This window comes from Onychomys torridus, chromosome 17 (assembly GCF_903995425.1).
Source record: "Onychomys torridus chromosome 17, mOncTor1.1, whole genome shotgun sequence".
Lineage (NCBI taxonomy): Eukaryota > Metazoa > Chordata > Mammalia > Rodentia > Cricetidae > Onychomys > Onychomys torridus.
The window spans coordinates 39,376,218-39,400,331 of NC_050459.1; the positions used below are offsets into that span (position 1 = coordinate 39,376,218).

Below are 24,114 nucleotides of genomic sequence, written 5' to 3' on the forward strand. Positions count from 1 at the left end.
GGGTTTGATCACCAGCTAAAAAAGAAAAAAGAAAAAAGAATTGGTTGTGTACTTTTACCAGGTCCTCCTACCCTACAATTCTTTACCATAAGAAGTAAAACTTTTCAAATGAAAGATTACGTTTCAAGATCTGGAAATTTTTTGAAGGTTACATTCTACCTAGAAATGTAGATCCAAAAACATACATCAGTAAGCCCAGATTAAGTCGTTAGCCAACACTATTTATTAAACAGCATTAAAATCAGGAAGGATGTTGCAGTTGAGTGTCATGTTTAAATGTCCTTTAAATGCTATGGAATCATGGATTCCACAACATTGCATATTCCAGTGAGTTATTGAGCGAAGCTAGAAAACCAACTGCTTCCCCAGTATGTCTGCTGAGACAGTCTTGTAATTCTTCACATTTAATGCCCTAAAATTAGAAAATAAATGTACATTTAATCATATTAGTCTGGGTAAAATACCTTTACATTCTTTGAATACTTGCATTAAAAAGCTAAACTAATATATTTTATAACCTGACATCCCATAGCAATAGTCTGTGGTGCTGGGGTTAAAATCAGGACCTCTCACATGCCAGACATGGAATCCCTTACTAAGCTCAGTGGAACCCCATCTCACAAATGAAATCATCTCATCAACTTAAGAAACTCTGGGGGTTGGGGATTTAGTTCAGTGGTAGAGCGCTTGCCTAGCAAGCACAAGGCCCTGGGTTTGATCCCCAGCTCCAAAAAAAAAAAAAAATCTCTGTAATGAAGTCAAGTATACTTAGAAAAATCTAAGAAGAAAAAATATAAAATACATTTTCACTTCTAGTATCTATGAGTTTATTAGTTTTTAAATTAGTATAAGAGGACTAATACTGGATTACAGGTGATTAATAATCACGTAAAAAGAGAATTTATAAACTAAGTGACTAACACATAATAAACTTCTGGTTTTTCCAAGGAACAGTCTACAGCTGCTCTTCTGCTTTAAACTTATTACTAGTGTATCAGAGAACCTTCTAGGTCGGTGAGAAGAGACCATGGAAAACGTGACACTGCCCCACAAAATGTCCCATCTGGTTGAAGGTGGGTGTGATGGAGAAAAGTCCAATTTCATTTTCTGTTCTATTAAATGAACTTGGCAGAGAACTGACAGGTGGCTTAGCAGAGGCCAAAAGATACAGAAAATAAGTGCCACATCTCCCATGTTCACATCCAACACTCTGCCAACTGGCCCACTCAGGTATCGTTCCTAAACACAGCAGCCTAAATAACAACTTTACTCTCATATGCAGAGAAACCGAATCACCTGGCTGTATAAGGAAAAGCTACTTAGATAAATGGCTCAGTTTTGGTTGTTCTTTTAGAATATCTTAATTTTGTTAAGGCAAAATCTATTTCACTCCACAGGATTGTAAAGTACTTTGAAAAATAGATGAAATACATTTACATCAGTTATATCACCATCATCATCATCAATCATCAGCAAAGTATATCTCCAAAACCTGTTCATTTGAACCTACATGAAGAACCAGTAACACACAGCAGTTTTGAAATTAGCTCTGTATTGATCCTAATGAGGCCCTTTCATCCGCATTGCTTTGTAAGCCAGAGACTGCCTGAACTGCACAGCTTGACTTCTATTTACCATTGGATGATTTCACAGCTACTTAAGTCAAAGTATTTTGTACTGGTGTTTGTAAAAATGGTTGTTTAACATAAAATTTGAGTGTACTACATTCTAGATAATTGCAATATCATTACATTTAAAAAGATGAGTTCATGGGAAAGACATTAATTGCAGTATTCCTAATGAGGTTTAACACAAATGTGCACCTAATAATCACAGAGTTAAGGCAACAGAAATACACAGCCTTCTGTAGTTAACACTGTTGATATTTACAAACAATCAAGAAATTGCTATTAAACACTATTACCATTTGGGCTGACAATATAAGACTCATACAGCTACATGTGCAAAAATACCTATAACATAAGGCCTAACATACAATAATAATCCATAACAGACCAGTTGTGTAGAGAGCTTCAGTAGAAGCTTTACCTGAGGATTTTAGCCAAGACTATAGGGGGGGAAAAGCCAGTAGAAAGCATGTGGGAAGTAGATGAACCAATTCATTAGCAATGTATCAGGTAGGCTAAATAGTAGTTGATATAAAATGAACTTTGTGTGACTGAAGCAAAGAAGGAATTTAAATAAGAGGAAAGAGAACTTAGCAGGTTATGGCCACACTTTACTTCAAAGTTGGGACAGAACTCTTAAGGGCCATTAGGACTCCACACAGTTGCTGGGAAACAGTTAATGTTAATATATACAGATGTTCAAGCAGTCTCAAGTGACTCATAATAAAGTGCCTTGCATAAGGGAAGGCAGGTATATGAAATATACTGGGATTTCCTTATTTTTAAGATTCATTTGTTATTTTGTGTGTGAGAGTATTTTCCTGCATATAAGCCTATAAGCCACAAGGTGCCTGCAGAAGCCAAAAAAAAGTTTCAGATCCCCTTAGAATGGGAGTTACAGATGGTTTTGAGCCACAATGTGGGTTCTGGGAATCAAATCCAGGTTCTCTAGGAGATCAGCCACTGAGCCATCTCTCCAGCCCCCATGCTCAGATCTATATTAAAAAAATGTATAGCTAGGCGTTGGTGGCGCATGCCTTTAATCCCAGCACTGGCAGGCAGAGCCAGGTGGATCTCTGTGAGTTCCAAGCCATCCTGGTCTACAAAGCGAGTTCCAGGAAAAGGGCAAAGCTACACAGAGAAAACCTGTCTCGAAAAATCAATAATAATAATAATAATAATAATAATAATAATAATAATAATAATATGTATTATGGAACTGGAAATGGCCCCATGGTTTAGAAAACTTGCTGGTTTTGCAGAGAACCCAGCTTCAGTTCCCAGCACCTACATGGCAGCCACAACCATCTGTAAATCCCTCTTTGGGCTTATCCAGGCCCTAGGTACACACATGGTACACATTCATACATGCAGGAAAAATACTCATACACATAAAATAAAAATAATAAGGTGTTTGCTAAGGCATCTAAAAGGCAGAAATCATTTTTCTTGGTTTATGGACTAAAGGTAAGATAAGCCTACCTTTTGACATTCAGTGCCATTATGCTTTCTATGGGTCTGCTCTTTGGTCCATTTGGTGGGTGGAAAATCTTTTCCCCTTTCCCAGGAACCACCTTTCCCATTTTAACCACATATGGGTCGGCCGAGTGTGCTGGGTAAGGTTCAAATGTTCCTGCCTTCATTCCACCAGGCTGTAAGTAAAAAACGAGATCATTCAATGTGTTTGCAAAAGGTGCCTACAAAATCACACTGTGACGAAGTTCATATATTCTCTTCTAGTTGATAGGCTTGGCTTTACACTCAAGGCTGTGCTGTTCAAATACCAGCAAAGGGTCTCTCTACTTCCAATTCTGTAGGGTCCAAACAGAATTCTAATAGTTCTCCATAAACACAGAAATGTTTGTAGAATATAATATTCTACACTGTTACCAAGCATTGATATTTTATTGCAATTTTAATCCAACTATCAACTAATGATTTAGTAAACCAATAAGGAAGGGATAAGACAAACGTGAGATGTATTTCTCTATAGAAGGGAATGGGGAGCTAGGCATTCACATGAGAACGCCGACTTTCAGACAATGATGCCAAGAAGATCCCCCCCCCAAAAAAAAGGGATAGCACAGTCATAGATGAAGAGAGGAAAACGATATCTACTCTAGAATACCCTCAGGGCCGAGTACAAGATGGCAATCCAGATATGTTTCTACCTACATGTGCCATAGACCAGAAACGACTTGGACTTTTTAAACTGATTTGATAAGATGTTTATCTTTACATTATACGGTCATTAAGGTAATCCTATGTGGTGACATACTGCTGTAATCTCAACCAAGGATGAAAGGCCTGCCTGGGCTTCTTATAACTACACCTTGTGAGTGAGAGGAGGAGGGGAAGGAGGAGGGGAGGAGGGAGGGGAAGAGGGATGGGAGGAGGAGGGGGGAACAAGGAAGATAGGGATATAGCTCAATGGCAGAGCATGTGTACCAAGTCTGAAGCCCTGGGTTTGATCCACAGCAATGTAATGAACCAAATGAAAGAAGAAAGCAAGGAAACCAATTCATTCTGTGAAATTATAATCCATTTAAGAATCCTTTTGCTTGTAGTATCTAAGCCAAAATCTATGCAGTTGACACGAGATAGTATTTATCTAGTTTGAAGCATATACATATGCCTTTTCTCAGAGTATTATATGTACATATTTAATCAGCCAGAATATTTTTCTGTCTTCAAAGACTTTTGTTTCATAGTTACCCCAGATGTCCAAGCCCCCTAGGAAATATCCTGTGAGAAAAACTAATGCTAGGTGCACTATTAACTGAAGTACAAATATCCAAGAAACCTTGAGTGGGTCAGGATAAAATGCATTCTACAAAACAGATGCCATGCTGGCTAGCTTTTATGTCAATTTGACATGAGGTAGGGCCATCTGGGAAGAAGGTATTTTAATTAAGAAAATGCCTCCATAAGACTGGCCTGTAGGCAAGCCTGTTGGACATTCTCTTGATCAATAACTGATATGGGAGGGCCCAGCCCTTTGTAAGAGGTACCATCCCTGAGCAGTATAGTCTGGGGGCATATAAGAAGGTAGTCTGGGGGCATATAAGAAGGTAGGCTGAGCAAAACAGTAAGCAACTCTCCTCCATGGAGCAACTCTCCTAACCAAGACAGAAATTGGTACCAGGATTGTGGGGTATTTGGACAGATCTGACCATTTCGTTTTGGCAGGACTATGGAAGGAAGAACTATTGAGTGCTCAGAGATCATCGGTAGGCTATTCTGTGGGAGCTTGGAAGAAAAGAATGTTGACAGCAATGTAGAGGATGGAGACCTGGATTGAGAAATTCCAGAAGGAAGTTTGAGAATCACTTGAAGACTTTGGCAGGGCCATTCTACATTTTGAACTAAGAACCACTCAAGCAAAACCTTTGCTTTGCCTGAACAATTGATGCTGGAGCTGAGAAATTAGCATTGATTAAAAAGAAACCAACAGCCATGTGTAATGGCACACGCCTTTAATCCCAGCACTCAGGAGGCAGAGGCAGGCAGATCTCTGTTGTTTGAGGACAGGCTGGTCTACAAAGTGAGTTCAAGGCCAGCCAGGACCATTACACAAAGACTCTGTCCTAAAAATCCAGAGAGAGAGGGAAGCATCTTGTTAATCACAGCTGGTTCTCCAGCCCCAACTAACCGGAAACACAGATTCTTAATTCAAAATCCTGCCTCCAGGCTCCTGCCTTCAGTCCCAGCCCTGACTTCCTTCTGTGATGACTAATTACGATCTGAAATAAACTTCCACAAGTGCATTTGCTCTTGGTGTTTTATCACAGCAATGGTAACCCTAAATAAGACAGATATTCTTGTGATTTTTCCAAGTCTTCCACACTTTGAACACATAAATTATTTTGTAAGGAATCCTCAGGCAAGTAGAAATGAACAAATTTAAAAATATAAACATGAAATGAATAAAAGATAAAGTGTATATTGTAATAAAAATCACCCAATGGAGCTTTGAAGAATGAAATAATAAAAATCAGTGGAAATATGTAGTTATATATGATTTCAAAAATATAAAATTTTTAATTTTTTGTTATTAAGTTTTGAAATCTGAATAAAATAAATGATTTTTAAGAAAATATAAATTTATTTAAGTGGATCAAAAAGTGACAGAGAATTGTAAAAGGCAGAATGAACATTATAAGAGGTGAGAAAACTAATGAAGAGCTCCCTTGCAGTAGGTGAAGCCCAAACTCCCCCTGTGAATGTCTCCAAGGCTTTGTGGGGAACAGAAATTTCCAGTGCTATTTAAATTGTTATAAAAGAATGAACCCTCCAGAATTTCTTGACTATCCTAGAATCTACATTCTATACCAAATAGAACAAGGAATTTAAAACTAACTATTGTTGCCAAGGGTGGGGAAGCAGTGCCTCCATGGGGCTTGTCTAATGTGTGCAAAGTCAGTCACAGGTTTGATCCCCAGCACCACAAAAATGGGGCTGGGGAGAAGAGGAAGAGGACAAAAAAGAGAAGAAGAAGGAGAAGGAGGAGAAGGAGCAGGAGAAGAAGGAGGAGAGAAAAAGAAAGAGAGAAAAAAAGAAAGAGAGAAGAAAGAAAGAGAGAGAGGGGAAGGAAGGAAGAAAGAAAGACAGACAGACAGACAGACAGACAGACTTGGGGGGCTATAGAGATGGGTTGGTTATGCAGAGTGCACACTGCTCTTGAAGAGCATCCAACTTTGAGCCTCAGTACCCATGTCCAGTGGCTCACAACTGCCTGTAACTTCAGCTCCAGGGAATCCAACTCCTTCTTTTGGCCTCTTAGGCATGCACACACACACACATAGATACATATATACATACATACATACATGCATACATACATACATACACACACCACCACCACATACACACAAAAAGAAGACACAAGCATAAGATGGAAAAGAAAACTGGGGTAAAAATTCCTTAAAATACTAACAAGCAAAATGTATATTATATCCAAAGACCAACACCACATTAGCAAGAGTGATTCTAAGAAATATATTATTAGTAGTCACTTTTTATAACAAGTAAAACTAGAAAAAAAGATGACATAATAGTTATGCCACTTGATAATAAAATAATAAGAAGCAGAAGATATTCCTGAATTGTCCCTATTTGGGGCGCTTACAAAACTAAGGCTAGAATTATCCCTACTAAAGAGAAGATGAAAGCAAGGATGGTCACTAGCAGTACTGACTTGAGAAACTAAGCATGGCCATATTATAAGGTGGAGAAATGCCCTTACAGATAACATGTACCAAAAAGTCCAAAGGAATTAACAAAATACCTATTAGAACACGTGAACACTTAATAAAACTATTTGTTTTAAAAACTGAATGTTTTTCTAGAGACACCTAATGCAGAGGGGAACTGTTGAGCAGAGCCTTAAAATAACTAGGAATAAATACAAAACGTGTAGGCCTGGGTGATGTAGGGCAGAAAGCCACACAAAAAACAGAGAGGCCCTTTGTGAACAGTTTACTTCTAGATCAGAAGATCTAAGTTATAAGTATGTTAATATAACATAAATTCTAAACATTTAATTTTCCAACCAAGTATCACAGAGGATTTGTGAGCATGTAGAGGTTTTGTGTGTGTGTGTGTGTGTGTGTGTGTGTGTGTGTGTGTGTGTGTACATGGGGTATGCATGCATGCATATATGTGTACTGGTATGCTAGTCAGTGCATGGGCACACGGAGGCCAGATATTGATGTTAGATGTCTTCTGATTCCACATGCCACCTCCCTTACTTTTTGAGACAAGGCTCTCACTAAACCTAGAGCTCACTTTTTGCTACACTGACTGGCCAGCAAGCCTCCTATGATCAGCCTGTCTCCTCCCTCTCCCTATACCCATCAGCAAAATTATATGAGCATTCTGCCAGGCTCAGCTTTTCCTGGATGCTGAGGACCCAACTGCAGATCCTCATTTTGAACAGCAAGTACTTTACCCAGACAGCCATCTCTCCAGGCTGCTTTGTGGCTTTCTATGATCTCGTAAAACTTCATACAAATAAAAAGGTTGATTATTTACATAAGCACTACAATAATTTAACAGCAAAAGACAGGTTCTTTCCTCCCCTCTCCTCCATGTCCCTTCCTTATTCCCACTGGTCTTTCTATATAGCCCAGGCTGGCCCTGAACTCAAAATCCTCATTCTTCAGCTATCCAAGTGTCAGCATAGGGATGAAGGGCATGGGCCCCATACACCTACTTGAGATTGTATTTCTTTTTGCTGCTCAGTTATCTCTCATTCCAAACCATTTACCTTTTTACCAGGAGAGGAGGGCTTAAAAGCCTTTGTGACGGATTCCTTCCTTTCTTCTCTTCTAAGTGGAGGTAATGGAGTCTCTAGCAAATAAGGGTTATTATCAAAATATTCCCTAGGGTGAAGATTTAACTTAAAAGGTGACCCTTTGAGTAACCGATGGTGTTCTTCATTTTCTGCCTGTACATTAAAGAGTTTGAAAGTACACAATGTAAGTTACACATGTTATACATAATTCAAGGCTGAAGTCACCTTTAAATTAATTATACATGCAAAAGGAGACATGCCTACTTATGAATAAGCACAACTCTCATTTTGAACAGAATTTACTTGAGATACACCAATCTATGACCTGAGCAAATACTTACAACATGCCTGGACATCAGGAAGGAAAAGGAGTGGTTTCTAAGTCAAATCCCAACTCCGTCTAGCTTTTTAGCAGTTTTTAGGAATTAAAGGAAGCTGCTGACCTTTGGTGTCACATCTTCAAATGCAAATAGGAATTTCTCCTTGGTATTATTAAAGATTAAATGAGATTATGTAGAGAAAGTATTTGGCACATGGCTGGCCCTTAGTAAATAACAGTTTTTAGTCCTAAGTGCAAATAAAGCCTTCCATTTACATTATAACATTTTTATATTACAGTATTTTTAGCTACCTAATACTCAAGTAAAACAAAGGTTATTTTTCAGTCTTATATTGCAATCCTGTCTATGTGGAAGAACTAAGTTTTAAAATTGCTAGTTTTGGATAAAATATCAAAAAAATGAGTTGTTGAAATACCTATTTAGAAGGATGAAATATTGATTTTTTTTCACTTTTACACACATCAATTTGACTTTTCATCCTTTAACAAGCTGAATGGGAACAATTTGAATGAGACTAACTGCTCAAGAGAAGACATATATTCCCTAGCGGGCTGTGCTGGCTAGTTTTGTGTCAACTGGACACAAGCTAGAGCCATTTGGAGAGAGGGGCCCTCAGTTGAGGAAATGCCTCCATAATACTGTCCAGCAGCATAAAAACAGACACACTGATCAATGGAACTGAATTGAAGATCCAAACATAAGTCCACACATCTATGAATGCCTGATTGTTGACAAAGAAGCCAAAAGTACACAGCCATCTTCAACAAAAGTTGTTGGTTAAATGGGATGGCTGTATGTAGAATATGAATATATCCATATTTATCACCCTGTACACAATTAAACTCCAAGTGTATTAAGGACCTTAAAATAAAACCAGATACACTGAATCGCAAAAAAAGAGAAAGTAGGGAATAGACTAGAATTCCTAGGCACAGAAAGAGACTTTCTGAACAGAACATCAACAGCACAGCCACTAAGAACAACAATTAATAAATAAGACCTCATGAAGCTGAAATATGTCTGCATCGCAACGTGCATGATCATTCAGGCAAAGCAGAAGTCTGCAGAATGGGAAAAGACCTTTACCAATTTTCCATCTATTGAAGGATTAGTATCTAAAATATATAAAGAACTAAAAAATCCAGATATCAAAAAAACCAATAAGCCAGTTGAAAAATGGGGAACAAAGAAAAAAGAAAAAAAGAAAAATGGGGAACAGAGCTAGGTAAAGAGTTCTCAAAAGCAGAAACACAGATGGCTGAAGAACTTAAAGAAATGTTCAAAATCCTTAGCCATCAGGAAAATACAAATTAAAACAACTTTGAGATTTCATTTTATACTAGTCAGAATGGCCAAGATCAACAAAATAAGTGACAGCTCATACTGGTGAGGATATGGAGTAAGGGAACACTCATCCATTGCTGGAGGAGTGCAAACGTGTATAGCCACTGTGAAAATTGACAGACAGTTCCACAGGAAGCTGGGAATTGATCTACCTCAAGACCCAGCAATACCACTCCTGGGCATATACCCAAAGGACTCTTATCTACCACAAGGACATTTGCTCAACCATGAACATTACTGCTCTATTCTGATTAGTCAGAAATTAGAAAGACTTGATGTCCATCAACTAATGAACAGATAATGGAAGCATGGTACATTTGCACAATGGACTATTATTCAGCTGTTAAGCAATATGGAAGTCTCAGGTAAATGAATGGAACTAGAAGAAAAAAAAAGAAACCACCCCAAGTAACCCAAACCCTAAAAGATAACTATTCTATGCTTTTTCTTCCATGTAGATGTTAGGTTTCAAACCTTTCTGTGAGTGCTCCAATCTGAATGACCTCAGAGGTCAGGTACCTCATAAGGAGCCAGCAGGGAGGAGAGATACTCCTAAGCAAGGGGACACAGAGTATCTTGTTATAGAGACAAAGGGAAAGTAGAATAAGAGGAGTAACTAGGGCAGGGATGGCAGTGAGGGGTAAAGAAGGAAATAAAGGGGGAGAACAGAAAAGGCCATTTGAAAGGCCATATAGCAACCTACTACCATAGGAGCTTCCTAGAACACATACATATTTGAAAAGAGTCTAAGTGGAATCAACACATAATAGGGAAGACAAAGCCCCAACTAGACATCTTATGCTATCAAAATTTCCAAAGACAGAAATGAACATCTTATTGAGATAATGGCCAAAGGGGCCCCATGTAAAACTCCAAACAGTACAGGCTATTGGTGAGGCTACATGTGGTACTTTCCATGATATGATGGTAAGGCCCTAATGCTGAAGACAACACTTACGTATGTCACCAAAACATGAGAAGTCGAGCTGGTTCCTAACTACAAGCTTCACTCGACTCTTGTTCACGGTCCAGGAAGGTACTCTGCATGCTATGGAAGGTGAAAGGAAATCCTCAATTTCTCCCAGCTACAAACCCTGTGACCTCCAAAAGCAATCTCCCTCCAACAATTTAATGGGTGTAATCATGGCACAAATGTTTTGGGAGTTATCAACCACTCTCTGATTGGATTTAAGGCCAACTCAATGAGATGGAATCTGTATCTGAAACTGCCCAAGTGGCCAAGACTCTAGATAGGTCATTTGTCTAGGGGAAGACCCAATACTATTATTCTGCCAAGAAAACATAGCAATAAAGTGACTCTTGATGACATACTGTCCTCCTCATAGGTCAGGGTCTTGTTCAGCCCTCATCAGAGAGGCTTCCTCCTGTAGTGTATGTTAAGTAAACAGATACCCACAACCTGAAAGAGTACACAGTGAGAGACTTGGGAGTACTCAGTCCTACATGGGATGTTGTCATCAAAGCCCTCCCCTCAAGGTCAGGGATCTATGCAGAAGAGGAGACAGCCAGAAAGACTGAGAGTCAGAGGGGATGGATGACTTCAAGGAAACAGTGTCTTCCCGACACAACAGGACTGAGGCACATACAAACTCAGAGACTGTGACTGGATGCACAAGTCCTGCCCAGGTCCAAGCCAGAGGGGGTTCCAGCAATGAGAGGGGGAAGTGGACATGGCCTCCCACCTGGAATCTAGAAGCTGTCTACATTTGATGCCTGCTGGCAAAGTTAAAAGCAGTTTTCTCCAGTCAAGTCCCACTAGGTACGTCCACCATACTCCAGGGCAGGCCCTGTGCCCAGGAGTTGCCAGCCAACACAAAATTAACTCAGTGGCATTTTTGTAGTCTTTTTTTTTTTTAATCTCATTTTGCTTTGTTTGGGTATTTTTGCCTTATTAGACTTTTGCTTGTTTATTTTGATTTCCAAGTTCATGGGTTTGTGAGTTTGGGTTTGGAGGTTTTTGTTTTTGTGGGGTTTTTTTGTTTTGTTTTGCTTGTATGTGTATGTGTGTTTCTTGGATTTGTTTGTTTTTGTTTGTTTGAAAGCAGCGGTTCTCAACCTTCCTAATGTTGCAATCCTTTAATACAGTCCCTCATGGTATGGTAACCCCTAACCATAAAACTATTTCATTGCCAATTCATAACTGTACTTTTCCTACTGTTAGGAACAGCATTGTAAACATCTGATATGCAACCCCCAAGGAGTTAGACCCACAGGTTGATAACCACTGTTTTAAAGAAAGAGAACATAAAGTTGGGTGGGTAGGGAGGTAGAGATGATCTTGGAGGAATTGGGGAAAACATGATCAAAATATATTACATGAAAAAAAAACTTTGTTTTTTCAATTAAAAACAAAAGACTAGCCAGTAGGCAAGTCCGTAGTACATTCTATTAATCAGTGATTGATATGGGAGCTCATTGTGAATGGTGTCACCCTTGAGCTGGTGGTCCTGGGTATGATAAGAAAGCAGGCTAAACAAGCCAGTAGGCAGCATCATTTTGCTTCAGTTCCCACCTCCAGGCTCTTACTCCACTTGAACTCCTGCCCGATGTCCCTCGGGGATGGTATGTGACCTGAGAGTCGTAAGTTTAAGAAAGGCCTTCCTCCCCAAGCTGCTCTGGTCATGGTGTTTTATCACAGCAACAGAAGCCCAAGACATAAGTGCATGCTGTAACTCTCTTAGACCTCGTACTCCTCTTGGAGTCTCTTCCTGCTTTGTATTTCGTCTATTTCCCCGTAGGACTCTGTGAGTTCTTAGCCATGTGCCTTCTTCTTCCCACACTGGAGCAGTGAAATTGATGGTTTAACTATTATATGTATCCTTTGAATAGTGTCCCTTAAAATTTAGTTCTCGTGGGAATCAACTGATAATCCATTCAGGTTATAAATTACCAAGACCTTCCCTCAAAGACTTCTGAGTACATTGACCCGCTCTGTGACCTTTTTATCAGAAATGTTAACATTCACCCTATGTAATTCTAATGCCTGCTATTATAATGCAGTTTTTTTAAATGCATATGGTGTTTTGCCTATATGCATGTTTGTTAAACACTAGCATGCCTATTGTCAACAGAGGCCAGAAGAGGACATTGGGTGCCCTGGAAGCAGAGTTACAGGTGGTTGTGAACTGCCATGTGGGTGCTGGGAATCAAGCCTGGGTCTTCTGGAAGGGCAGCCAGTGTTGTTAACTACAGAGCCATCTCTCCAGCACCACAGAGCAATGTTTTAAGAATCCTATGTTTACTAGGCTGTGGTCATGTTTTATCAGAACATTGTATTTGTTTTACTAACTGCTGCCCTAGAATACTGCTGATCAACTAACACACAGATACCCACCCCAGCTGTGGGATGTTCTGTATGTCAAATGTGTTGCTCCGATTGGTTAAAATAAATAAAATGCTGATTGGCCAGTAGCCAGGCAAGAAGGATAGGGTAGGCGGGACAAGGAAGAGGAGAAGGCTGGGAACAGGAAGGCTGGGGAGAGAGATACTGCCAGCCGCGGCCATGACAAGATGTAAGGTACTGGTAAGCCACGAGCCACGTGGCAAAGTATAGATTTATAGAAATGGGTTAATTTAAGATAGAAGTAGATAACAAGAAGCCTGCCACAGCCATACAGTTTGTAAACAATATAAGTCTCTATATGCTTTCTTGGTTGGGTCTGAGCAACTGTGGGACTGGTGGGTAAGAGAGATTTGTCCTGACTGTGGGCCAGGCAGGAAAAATCTAACTACAAATGGTGCCCAATGTGGAGCTAGAGTTTCCACCTAAAACTTGACAAAAAAGATTCTAAAACAGAACTAAAGACAGCTTTCTACTTGTCTCTCTCAAGTTAGAAGCAGCCTCCCGGTTTGAGCTACTATGGTGGGTTCCTGATATGTGTCTGACCTACAGTGTGGCAGGAATGAGGAGTCTACAAGTGGCACTTTACTCTGCTGCATGGTGGATTTGGCCTTTGCTAGTTTAAAAAAAAAAAGTTTCTGGGCTATGCACTGCTTTGATAGAACTGCTTCTGATAGTTGATGGTACACATGGCTCCAGACCCAGAGCTGGTGGTAAACTGTACCACTGCCTTGTTGTGAAGCTGAGGTGGGCAGCAGCCACAGTGGCATTTCAGTCTTACAAAGATAGATATTACACAGAGAATCTGCTTTGTGTTGTCTTTGGGATTTTTAACTACAGAAAAAGATTTGATCGTAAAAGCTGTTGAGTTAAACAAATATGTAAATTTTAAAGGTACCTTGACTTCAAAATTTGGATATAAGGATATGTTGCTTTGGAAAAGAGTCTCTGCTTTTGTTTCCACAGAAAGCCAGAGGCTGTGGATTTGTTCCAGATTAAGATACATGAGGTTTGATCAGCCAAGACCACCTGAAAGATCTCCGATGACACCATGGCCCAGATGATCCAACATCCAGAATGGTTTCAAGGCAACTGGCTCAGAGGTTTACCCTCAGGGACTACTCCATAGTCCTAAAATTTTCTTTGTGTCCCCATAAGATACAGCGCCTCTCCTCCAGCATGAAGTAGTAAGAAAAACTACGCCCAAATTCCCAGCTGGCTTTGGAGATGGAATTGGCTCACTCCTTCTCTAAACCCAGGCATATTGTCAAAAGAAAAGGTTAAGAGATTCTTGTGTCCCAAATCAGAAGAGCCCTCTGGTGTGGGACAGAGAAAAACCAATATTTTTCTTTAAATTGGGTTGATTATAAATGCGATCTCTTTCTAAAGAAAAAAAGGACATATGATATAGATATAATAGGATGAAAGGGTAGATTAATGAACTTTTAAAGAACAACAACTTGTTTAAAATGTCTTACATTGGTATAGATTTTAGTCTATTGATACAAACTTAAAGTTAATTTTGTTATACTGTGTGTATATTTCTACTCTCATTTGAGGTATTATGTTTATGCAACTCATTTAGATTGTAATAGATAATTAAGAAATACAAATCAATTAGTCTTCTATGATAGTCAAACTTATAGTCATGTTAAGTTTTCTAGATATATTTCAGATAGATAGGTAATCTTCAAACACTTCAAAGGTCTACAGAATATGGCATTTAAAATATTTTTAAAATTTAGACTTTCTGGACAATGAGACATGTCTGCTCCTGACAGCACCAATTTACTTCAGAGAGGAGGATGGGTATTAAAGACACTTCATACAGATCTTATCTTCACCTTGACAAAAATAGCCATTTGGACAAGAAACTGTTCTTGCCTGGACTGCTTGATCAACTGGACATACAGGACCCATAGAAAGGTGACCACTAAACTTTGCTTGACAAAATGGTCCTTCAGGTTCAGAGGAAACTGCCAGACATTCTACAGGACACTGAGAGAAGTGATCGAGAGACTCTAGCCCTGTGGGCTGAAGACAAATGCCCCAACTTTACAAAGGAACATTAGGTGACTGTTCATTCTGCCAGCTGTCTCTGTCTACCCTACAAGATTCCCAAAAGTTGCTTGCATCCTTCTCCCAATTCTCAGGTAATATTATATCCTCCTGAGGTCTTTGATGTGGTTGAAGACTAGATAGTTATAATTTTCTCAGTTATGATAAAAGATAAGTTGATATAAAACCTTAGACTCACAAATATAAAATAGATAAGATATCCTTTTTAATATTGTAACTATAATTCTTGCTTGATAATTGTTTTATTATCTGAAATTTTACTATATAAAAGTTAAAACCTTGCTTTAAAAAAAAAAAAGAAAAGAAAAGGGGAAGTGCTGTGGGATGTTCTGAATGTCAAATGTGTTGCTCCGATTGGTTAAAATAAATAAAGTGCTGATTGGCCAGTAGCCAGGCAAGAAGGATAGGGTAGGCGGGACAAGGAAGAGGAGAAGGCTGGGAACAGGAAGGCTGGGGAGAGAGATACTGCCAGCCGCGGCCATGACAAGATGTAAGGTACTGGTAAGCCACGAGCCATGTGGCAAAGTATAGATTTATAGAAATGGGTTAATTTAAGGTAGAAGAAGTAGATAACAAGAAGCCTGCCACAGCCATACAGTTTGTAAACAATATAAGTCTCTATATGCTTTTTGGTTGGGTCTGACCAACTGTGGGACTGGCGGATAAGAGAGATTTGTCCTGACTGTGGGCCAGGCAGGAAAAAATCTACCTACACACCCCAGTGATCAAAAGAGACAGAACAAAATAAATTTTTATTCTGAGTTAATTTGCAAAGTTGAACAAATAAAAGTTGAAACATTCAAAACATGATTTTTACCTTATAATTCAGCTTCGCTGCATCATATAAGTCAGCAGAGTGTGCAAGCTGCTTGCCTATGGTGACATTGGCATAGCTAAGAGAGGAGTAAGCAACGGTGAATGCAGAGCTCAGATGATTTTATAAATAAAACACAAACCACATAAAGGTACTAAGAACATCTTACCCATATCCAGTTCCTTTTTTTCCCGGGTTGGTATATAAATTCTTCCCAGGTGGCTGATATTTGTCCCTGGGTCTTAGCTGTGCACTGAAGAATGGGACAGGGCCACCAATGGTTCCATAATAGCTTCCTAATCCACTTCTTCAATACCATTTGGGGTTTTTAAAAGGAAGATATTAAAATGTCAATTTTTGCTCAGTAGCCGACCAGCAGGTTAGAGTCCTGCAGGCAGGCCACTCCACCACCGACCCCACTCACTGGACTCTGTAAAGTTCAAGACCCACTCTGCTGCCCAAACCTACAGAACCCATCATCCTGCCCCTGGCCAACCATCCGCACCCCCCCCCCCCAATATAGTATCCCCTGGGGGCACAAGCACCACCTGCACCAACTGGAAGAAGAGCAGCCTCCCCATGAACAGCCCTCTCCAGCAGCATCAGCAGATCCTATATATGCAAGTGCCACCCACACCAGTTGGAAGAACAGGCACAGGCCAAACCTACACCAGTTAGAAGAACAGACCCCTCAGGCACAAGTAGAGCCCACACCAGCCAGAAAGAACTGGACGATAACCTGGATCTAGGCATCAAACCCCCACAAACCTCCGCTGAGACATCCCTACTGGACCTGATAACCAGCCAATCACCAGAACCCTTGGCCATTTAGGCCTAAAGACAATAAAGGAAACAGACAATAAAGGAACAAAAGAGCCATCCAACAAAGACATCACAAGAATCAACATCTGCACCTATAATTATCCCAAACCCAGCTGAATAAACAGCAGTGTAAGAATATATTCAACAACATAAAGAGCGATATGGCACCACCAGAACCTAGTGGTCCTACAACATCAAGACCTGAACATCCCAATGCAGACAAAGCAGAAGAAAACAATATTTAGAATAACTTTATGAAGATGATAAAGGCCCTTAAAGAGGAAATGAAAAACTTTCTTAAAGAAATTAAGGAAAAGACAAACACAAAAATGGGAGAAATCAATAAATCCCTTAAAGAAATCAAAGAAAAAACAATTAAACAGGTGAAAGAAACAGATCAAGACTAGAAAATTGAAATAGAGGCAATAAAGAAAACACAAACCAAGGGAATTCTGGAAATGGAAAATCTGGGTAAATGAACAGGAACTACAGATGCAAGCATAACCAACAGAATAGAAGAGATGGAAGAGAGAATCTCAGGTTTTGAAAATACGATAGAGGAAATAGATTCATCGGTCAAAGAAAATGTTAAATCCAACAAGTTCTTGGAAATCCAGGAAATCTGGGACATCATGAAAAGACCAAACCTAAGAATAATAGGGATAGAAGAAGGAGAATTCCATCTCAAAGGCACAGAAAATATGCTCAACAAAATCATAAAAGAAAACTACTTTCCCAACCTAAAGAAAATACAAGAAGCTTACAGAACACCAAATAGACTAGACAAAAAAAAAAAAAAAAAGAGAGTCCCCTTGCCACATAATAATCAAAACACTAAACAGAATAAAGAAAGAATATCAAGAACTGTAAAGGAAAAAGACGAGCTCTGGGAGTCAGTTGAAGAGAGGGATTATATGAGCAAGGGGTTCAAGATCATAATTCAGAAACCCACAGTGATAGCTGACTTGAGCTCGTGGGAATACTCAGACTCTAGACCAATAGCCAGGGTGCTTGCATGGGACCAACCTAGACCCTCTGGATGTGGGTGACAGTTGTGTAGCTTGGTCTGTTGGTGACAGTTGTGTAGCTAGCTTGGTCTGTTGGTGGGGTCCCTAGCAGTGGAATCAAGATCTGTCCCTAGCATATAAGCTAGCTTTTTGGAACCTATTCCCTACGGTGTGATGCCTCGATCAGCCTTGATGCAGGGGGAGGAGCTTGGCCCTGAATCAACTTAGTATGCTTTGCTTTGTTGACTCCCATGGGAGGCCTTACACTTTCTGAGGAGTAGATGGGGAGGGCATGGTAGAAAGGAGGTGAGAGGAGGGAACAGGAGGAAAGGAGGGAAGGAAACTGTGATTGGTATGTACAATAAATTTTTAAAAATTAATAAAAAATAAACAGCAAAAAAATGTCAAATTTCATGTTATGTATTTCACCATAACATATTTTAAAGCATTGAAAATAAGCAGAGATCTTGGCTAGATTGACTGCACCAGGCATGTGTTTCCTCCTATGGTGGGGGCCTTAAATCCAATCAGAAATCAGTTGGTTACCCCTGAGTCATGTCACTATCGTATCCATGGGTATTTCTTGCCACAGTGGTCATTATTGTAGTTCATAGCTGGATACGACTCTAGCTGACGACTTTTTGACCCATAACAGGCTGGCTAACACCCTTTGGTACTGAGAACTGGTCATCAGGAAGGAAGCTTCCTGGCCAGCACCAACTTAATTTCCCCATGTTCTATGATTCATGCATATTTAAAAAAAGAGTTTAGTTGGAGTAACCCTACATGAGGGATAATATTCCTCCCAGAAGACTGTCAAATAAAAAGCCCCGTGTAAGGTATGGGATACCTCCTTTCAAACTTTTGAGTCAGGGCTGTCCTAGAGAGCCCCACAAACAATACACAGCCTATTGCCATTGCTTGTGGATGTCCACCAGAACTTGATGGTTTAGACCTTATTGCTGAACATACATGAATCATAAAACATAGAAAAATTAAGTTGGTACTGACCAGGAAGCTTCCTTCCTGATGACCAACTCTCAGTACCAAAAGGTGCTTATGTAGCCTATTGTGGGGCAAAAAGTCATCTACAGTCTTATCTGGTTGTGAACTATAAGAATGAAATGACCATCTGGCAAGATATCCCCATAGGTACAATTAGCATGAATATTACAGGGGTAACCATCTGATTTCTGGTTGTATTTAAGGTCAACTCCACAAGAAACATGCCTAGTACAGTAAATCTAGCCAAAAACCCATGGTAGGGCTCTCACAGTTCCTGGGGGTGAATTTACAACTAATGTTATGCTACAAATAGGGTCAAACTGCTCCCCAAATTTCTCTCTCTCTACCCGTAGATGAATGCAGCTCTCAGACATCAGCAGAGAAATTTCTTTTCTTTCTGCAGTGGACAGTAGTTAACTCAGAAACTCACAACTGGGCAAGGTGCAGAAATACTCCTCAGTAGAGCGCTCTTATCCACAAATGTGTGGCATCCTCTCACTGCAAGGCTCGGGAACCATCTCGGAATAGAGGATGGAAAGATTGTAGGGGTCAGAGGTCAGGGAGGACCAGAGCAGACAGTGTTTCTGGACAGGACAGGACCACTGCATTCCTGAACTCGAAGCATTTGTAGGAGACAGTCACAAGATCAAGCCAATCAGCACTGTAGCATGGAACAGGAAAGGGCTCATGAGTCCACCAAGCTCTAGTAGATGACCCCACACCTGGGAGTATGTGGGCAGCAGAAAACGAACTTTTCAGGTTATTTAAAAAGAGGACCTTGGGTTGAGAGGAGTAGAGAAATGGAGAACAGGGAAGAGAAGGACAAATATAGTGTATGAATTTCTCAAAGAACTAATAGAAATATTACATTTATAAAAGATTACCTTTTAGAAGGAAGTCTGAACTATAGAAATGGAGTTTCATTCATTTTGAGTAAATAAGAATGAAATTAGACTTTGATCAATCCTCATCTACTATAAATTCTAAACTGAGAAAATCAAACTTATAAAATGAGTGAAAATCATATTTAAAATTTTAGTTATATAACAAAATATAGCATATAGTATAGTATTGTAATTTAATGGAAAGGGGAAAATAGAATTTTCACTTTGACAGCTGCTATAATCCAAATACTGGTATCTGCCATGATTGTATCATCACAATTATTTAAAAATAATATATCAGTGATAAATTATTTCCTTTGTCTAAAAAGTAGTTCTCTTCATTTCTATAAGCAGGAAAAACATATACAAGGGCATAAACATGGTGACCCAAGGCATTTTCCATAATCACTTGCAAAATCTTTGAAAAAAGAAATGTATCTTCATTATTTAGCTGGCTTTTATTAAATAAACTAGTAGAATAACCCAGATATTAAAAAAGGAATATGATAAAGATCTATTTAATGCTGCCTGTCAGAGACAGTAACTGTGTCCACTAAAGACAATCATAGTTAAAAAGTAAGTTCTACAGAGAAGCATGGACTTTAAACAAGAGAGAAAGAGGAGACAAGCAAACCCTCCAAACACTTACGGCTTTTTCTCTCCACTACTAGGGATGAAGGCTTTGCCTAGGTTTTTTTTGGATTCTGCCATCATAAACCGTCTCCTCACTTGATTCAGGCTCACATAGCCTTCCCCTTCAAAGATCCTCGCAAACTGGGTATCAAAGTACCCAGCCTGGAGGCTGGACATTTGTTTGGATCCCCCGGGCAGCATCTGTCTTTTTTTGCTTGCAGCCTCATTAAAGGGTCCTTTGGAAACAAAGAACATTAAAATCTTGACTTCCATACTAATTAAAGGGCATTAAAACAAACACAGAAAAATTCTCAATATGATGAGCCGATGAAGAGTTTGAGCTATAAAACCAAAAACTATATGAAAAGCAAAAGTAAATCTAAGAATTTCTTGAAAATGTTTGAACATTTGGGCAGGAGTGGATTTTTTTTGGGGGGGGGTCTGGTTTTTTTGGTTTTTGTTTTGTTTTGGGGGGGTGTTTTTTTGGTGTTGGTTTTGGTTTGGCGGGGTTGTTTTGTTTTTGTTGTTGTTGTTGGATACCTGTGTTGTTTTGGTGCCTGTCCTGGATCTAGCTCTATAGTCCAGGAATTTGTTTAAAGGCTGATTTTTGTGAATATGTAGATTTTCATAATTTGAATCTTGAAGGTCTTAACTTCCAAACTGCAAAGAATTTTTCAAAGTATACAAAACACTAAATTCAGGGAGCTACTGAAATGTGAATTTGCTTACTGATTTTAGTAACTTAAATTTTTGTTTGTTTTCAGTAGGCCATTTTTGGGTTTTGTTTTGTTTTTTTTTTGTTGTTTTGCTTTTTTTGTTTGTTTGTTTGTTTGAAACAGGGTCTCACCATGTATCCTTGGCTAGACTGGAATTCTCAATGTAGACCAGGCTGGCCTTGAACTCACAGTGATCCTGTCTCCTATTAACTTAACTTTTTGGAAAGGTTGCACATATGACCTCAAATTCTACCATATAAGCATCTTAATGAGTCTTTTTTTGCTATACTTGGTTACCCATTTTCCTTTCACAGGTAATGATATTAATTTTGTCACCCAGAGAATGTCTAGATATGATCATAAATATTGTGTACCATTTTTTTCATAATTAATGCTTAGCATATACATATATTTATTACTCTATACCTTGCTTTTTTAGTTAATCATTTACTTTGGACATGTTTCTATATCAGTTAATTTTTTTATATACAAAACCTGAGGCTTTGAAAGTATATATTTAGAGTATTTTTTTCTTGAGAAGAGATGTCCTGCAGCCCAGGCCGACCCTAAACTCCCAATCCTTCTGCCTCCCAAGTAGTAGAATTACTGTAATGGACAACCACAAGATCTTTTTGTTAGTGGCTTTTCTTTAAAAAGAATCTTTCAGCTGTTCAGTTAGCATTTTATTTTTCAGACAAGCGATAATGGATACCATTCATGGATTCAAATGCTTTCTGTAGAATAGTGTTCCTATCTAAAACAAAAAAGCTAAACATGGGGCAGGAGAGATGGTTCAGTGGTTAAGAGCACTTGCTGATCTTGCAAAGGACCTGGATTAACTTCCCAGAACTTCAGTTTCCACGGAATCTAATATCCCCTTCATTACGTGCATGGACACCAGGCACACATGTACACATACATACATGCAGCCAAATACTCATACACATTAAATAAACCAATTAAAAAACTTTAAAGATAAATGTACAATATCCTAGAAGGAACTTACCCTGGAAAGAAATAAAATTACTCATGAAGAATAAATGTAGATGGGGCTAGAGAGATGGCTCAGTGGTTAAGGGCACTTGTTTCCCAGTACCCACATGACAGTTAACAATCATCTATAACTCCAGTTCCAGGAGAACCAACACCCTCTTCTGGTCTCCTCAGGCACAATGCATGCACGTGGTACCCAGACACACATATGGGTAATATACACATAAAACATAAATAAGTCTAAAAAAGAATTTTTAAAGAATAAATGAAGGTAAAGGAGCCCAGTCAAATCAGCTTCCCACTCCTACAAAATTAAGTCCTTAACTTTGCAGCAAAGTCACAAGTTGTCAGGGTGACACAAGGACAACACTAGAACTCAACACCCTAAAATGTATAACCATCAAAAATAAATATTACCAGGCATGGTGGCACACACCTTATCCCAGAACTCAGGAGGCAGAGGCAGGCGAATCTTTGGGAGTTCAAGGCCATCCTGATCTAGGACAGCCAGAGATACATAATAGAGAGAACCTAAATATATATGTGTGTGTGTGTGTGTGTGTGTGTGTGTGTGTGTGTGTGTGTCTGTGTGTGTGTCTGTGTCTGTGTCTCTGTGTGTGTGTCTCTGTGTGTGTGTGTATCCCCCTGAAATAAAAATTTTAAAAAATTGTATGGGAAATGCACGCTATTTAACTATTAAAAATTATCAAAGATACTCACGATTAAATGGTGACACATATTTATCTCCCACAGTAACGTATTCCATCTCACTGAAGAGGCCAATCCTCTCCATGTCGGTTTTCCCTGTTTCCCCAGGCATGATTGCTTCTTTTGGTCGTAACTTCAAAAAGGTCCTGGGATCTTCTTTTGCAGCAAAATCCTACTTTACATGTAAAACTACAGGGAAACGTTTTTCTTAGTAGAAAGAGTGATTATTAAGTTTCAGACCTAATTCTTTTTAGTTTTCGGACTGATCAGTTTTGTCATCATCTCTTTTATCCGCCCACCCGCCACCCCTTGCCCCATCAGATCGACTTGCGCACAGCCTTCCCAAACTTCCTTTTGGCCATCTCATGGTGTAGGCAATCTTTTGTTTTCCCCCAGTGAACTGTTTCACAGTTGGGAACCATGGTATGAGTGTGAATCCCCTTCACCACGTTCTTGAGGCAAGGTCTTCACTAAGCTGCCCACACTGGAATGGAACTCCAGAAATCAAGGGAACTTCTGGCCTAGCCTCCAGAGTGGCTAGAATGGCGAAGCCCTAACACCACCTACCACTCCTTTAGTTATTTACCAAAGTAGCCCCAACACGCCTGCACAGCCAGGGAGGAAGGCTCCGAGAGCCTTCCACTTTGTCCCAACCTTAACTCACAAATAAAACTGGCAAAACATTCATTCCTACATTTCACAAATGCTTTTTCCATCCTCTCCACCTGGACAGATATTAGTAGAAAAACGGACTTTAAAGGCATAAATCTTGGCTTATAATGGAGTAGACAAGAAAATTGTGGAATTCCACACAAGCAGAATATGGCAAGCTCCCTTCAAAAAGTTTGGATAAGAAAGTTCTTCTGTTTATAGCCCTGCCCACTGCAAGCTTGCAATTAATATTTTTCTATGCCAAAGGGGTTAAAGAGAGGGGTTGGCTAGAAGGGAGAAAATAATTGAACTGATGTTTAAGTTATTTAACTAGGAAAAGGAGGCTTGAAGTAGGCAGGTATCTATGGAACACCCCGTGTCCTCGAGGCCAAGTCACCTCTCCAAAGGGCACCTAATCAATCCCACAACCAGGATCAGAAGGCCCCAGTTCCAATCGGGGTTCACGCCACTGCAGAGCTTGCAGAGCTTGCAGAGCTCCGGAGCCCCGCGCCTGCGCCCGCGCCTCCCAGCACCGCTGCAGAGCGGCGCGCGCCTCGCACTGTTCGGCTGGTAGCAGCTGGCGCTTGTTGGGCCGCGTTGCCGTGGGAACGGGAGAAACCATTCTCAAAATGCTACCGGCGGCCACCGGAACATTTCGAATCCGCACAGAACGACTGAGAAGATCGATGAACGCCCGTAGGACACAGAAGTCTCAGCCAATGAAAATCTCTCGAAAACTAAGCCTTGTGTTTCCCGGCCCTCTAGCCATCGGCGAACAGCTGCAGTATGGTACGCTCTGCGATGGTTGGTGCGAGGCATGCTGGGAGTTGTAG

At 39.8% G+C, this 24,114-nt stretch overlaps 1 protein-coding gene across 3 annotated transcripts; it reads right to left on the bottom strand.

Moving 5' to 3' along the window:
* Positions 1-200: 200 nt before the first annotated feature.
* C17H4orf47 (chromosome 17 C4orf47 homolog) lies at positions 201-24,071 on the bottom strand. 3 transcript variants are annotated; one of them, XM_036166502.1, is made up of 8 exons: positions 23,679-24,071; positions 22,643-22,819; positions 20,230-20,449; positions 16,032-16,169; positions 15,866-15,941; positions 7,897-8,076; positions 3,111-3,280; positions 201-412 (listed from the first exon to the last, which is right to left on the bottom strand). In XM_036166502.1, exons 2-8 carry the CDS (start codon positions 22,740-22,742, stop codon positions 346-348), a joined length of 951 nt encoding a protein of 316 aa, XP_036022395.1. In that variant the 5' UTR covers positions 22,743-22,819; positions 23,679-24,071; the 3' UTR covers positions 201-345. The 3 variants fall into 3 exon arrangements, with proteins under 3 accessions (XP_036022395.1, XP_036022393.1, XP_036022396.1); XM_036166500.1 differs by having other exon boundaries at positions 22,643-24,071; XM_036166503.1 differs by lacking the exon at positions 7,897-8,076 and having other exon boundaries at positions 22,643-24,071.
* Positions 24,072-24,114: the final 43 nt, after the last annotated feature.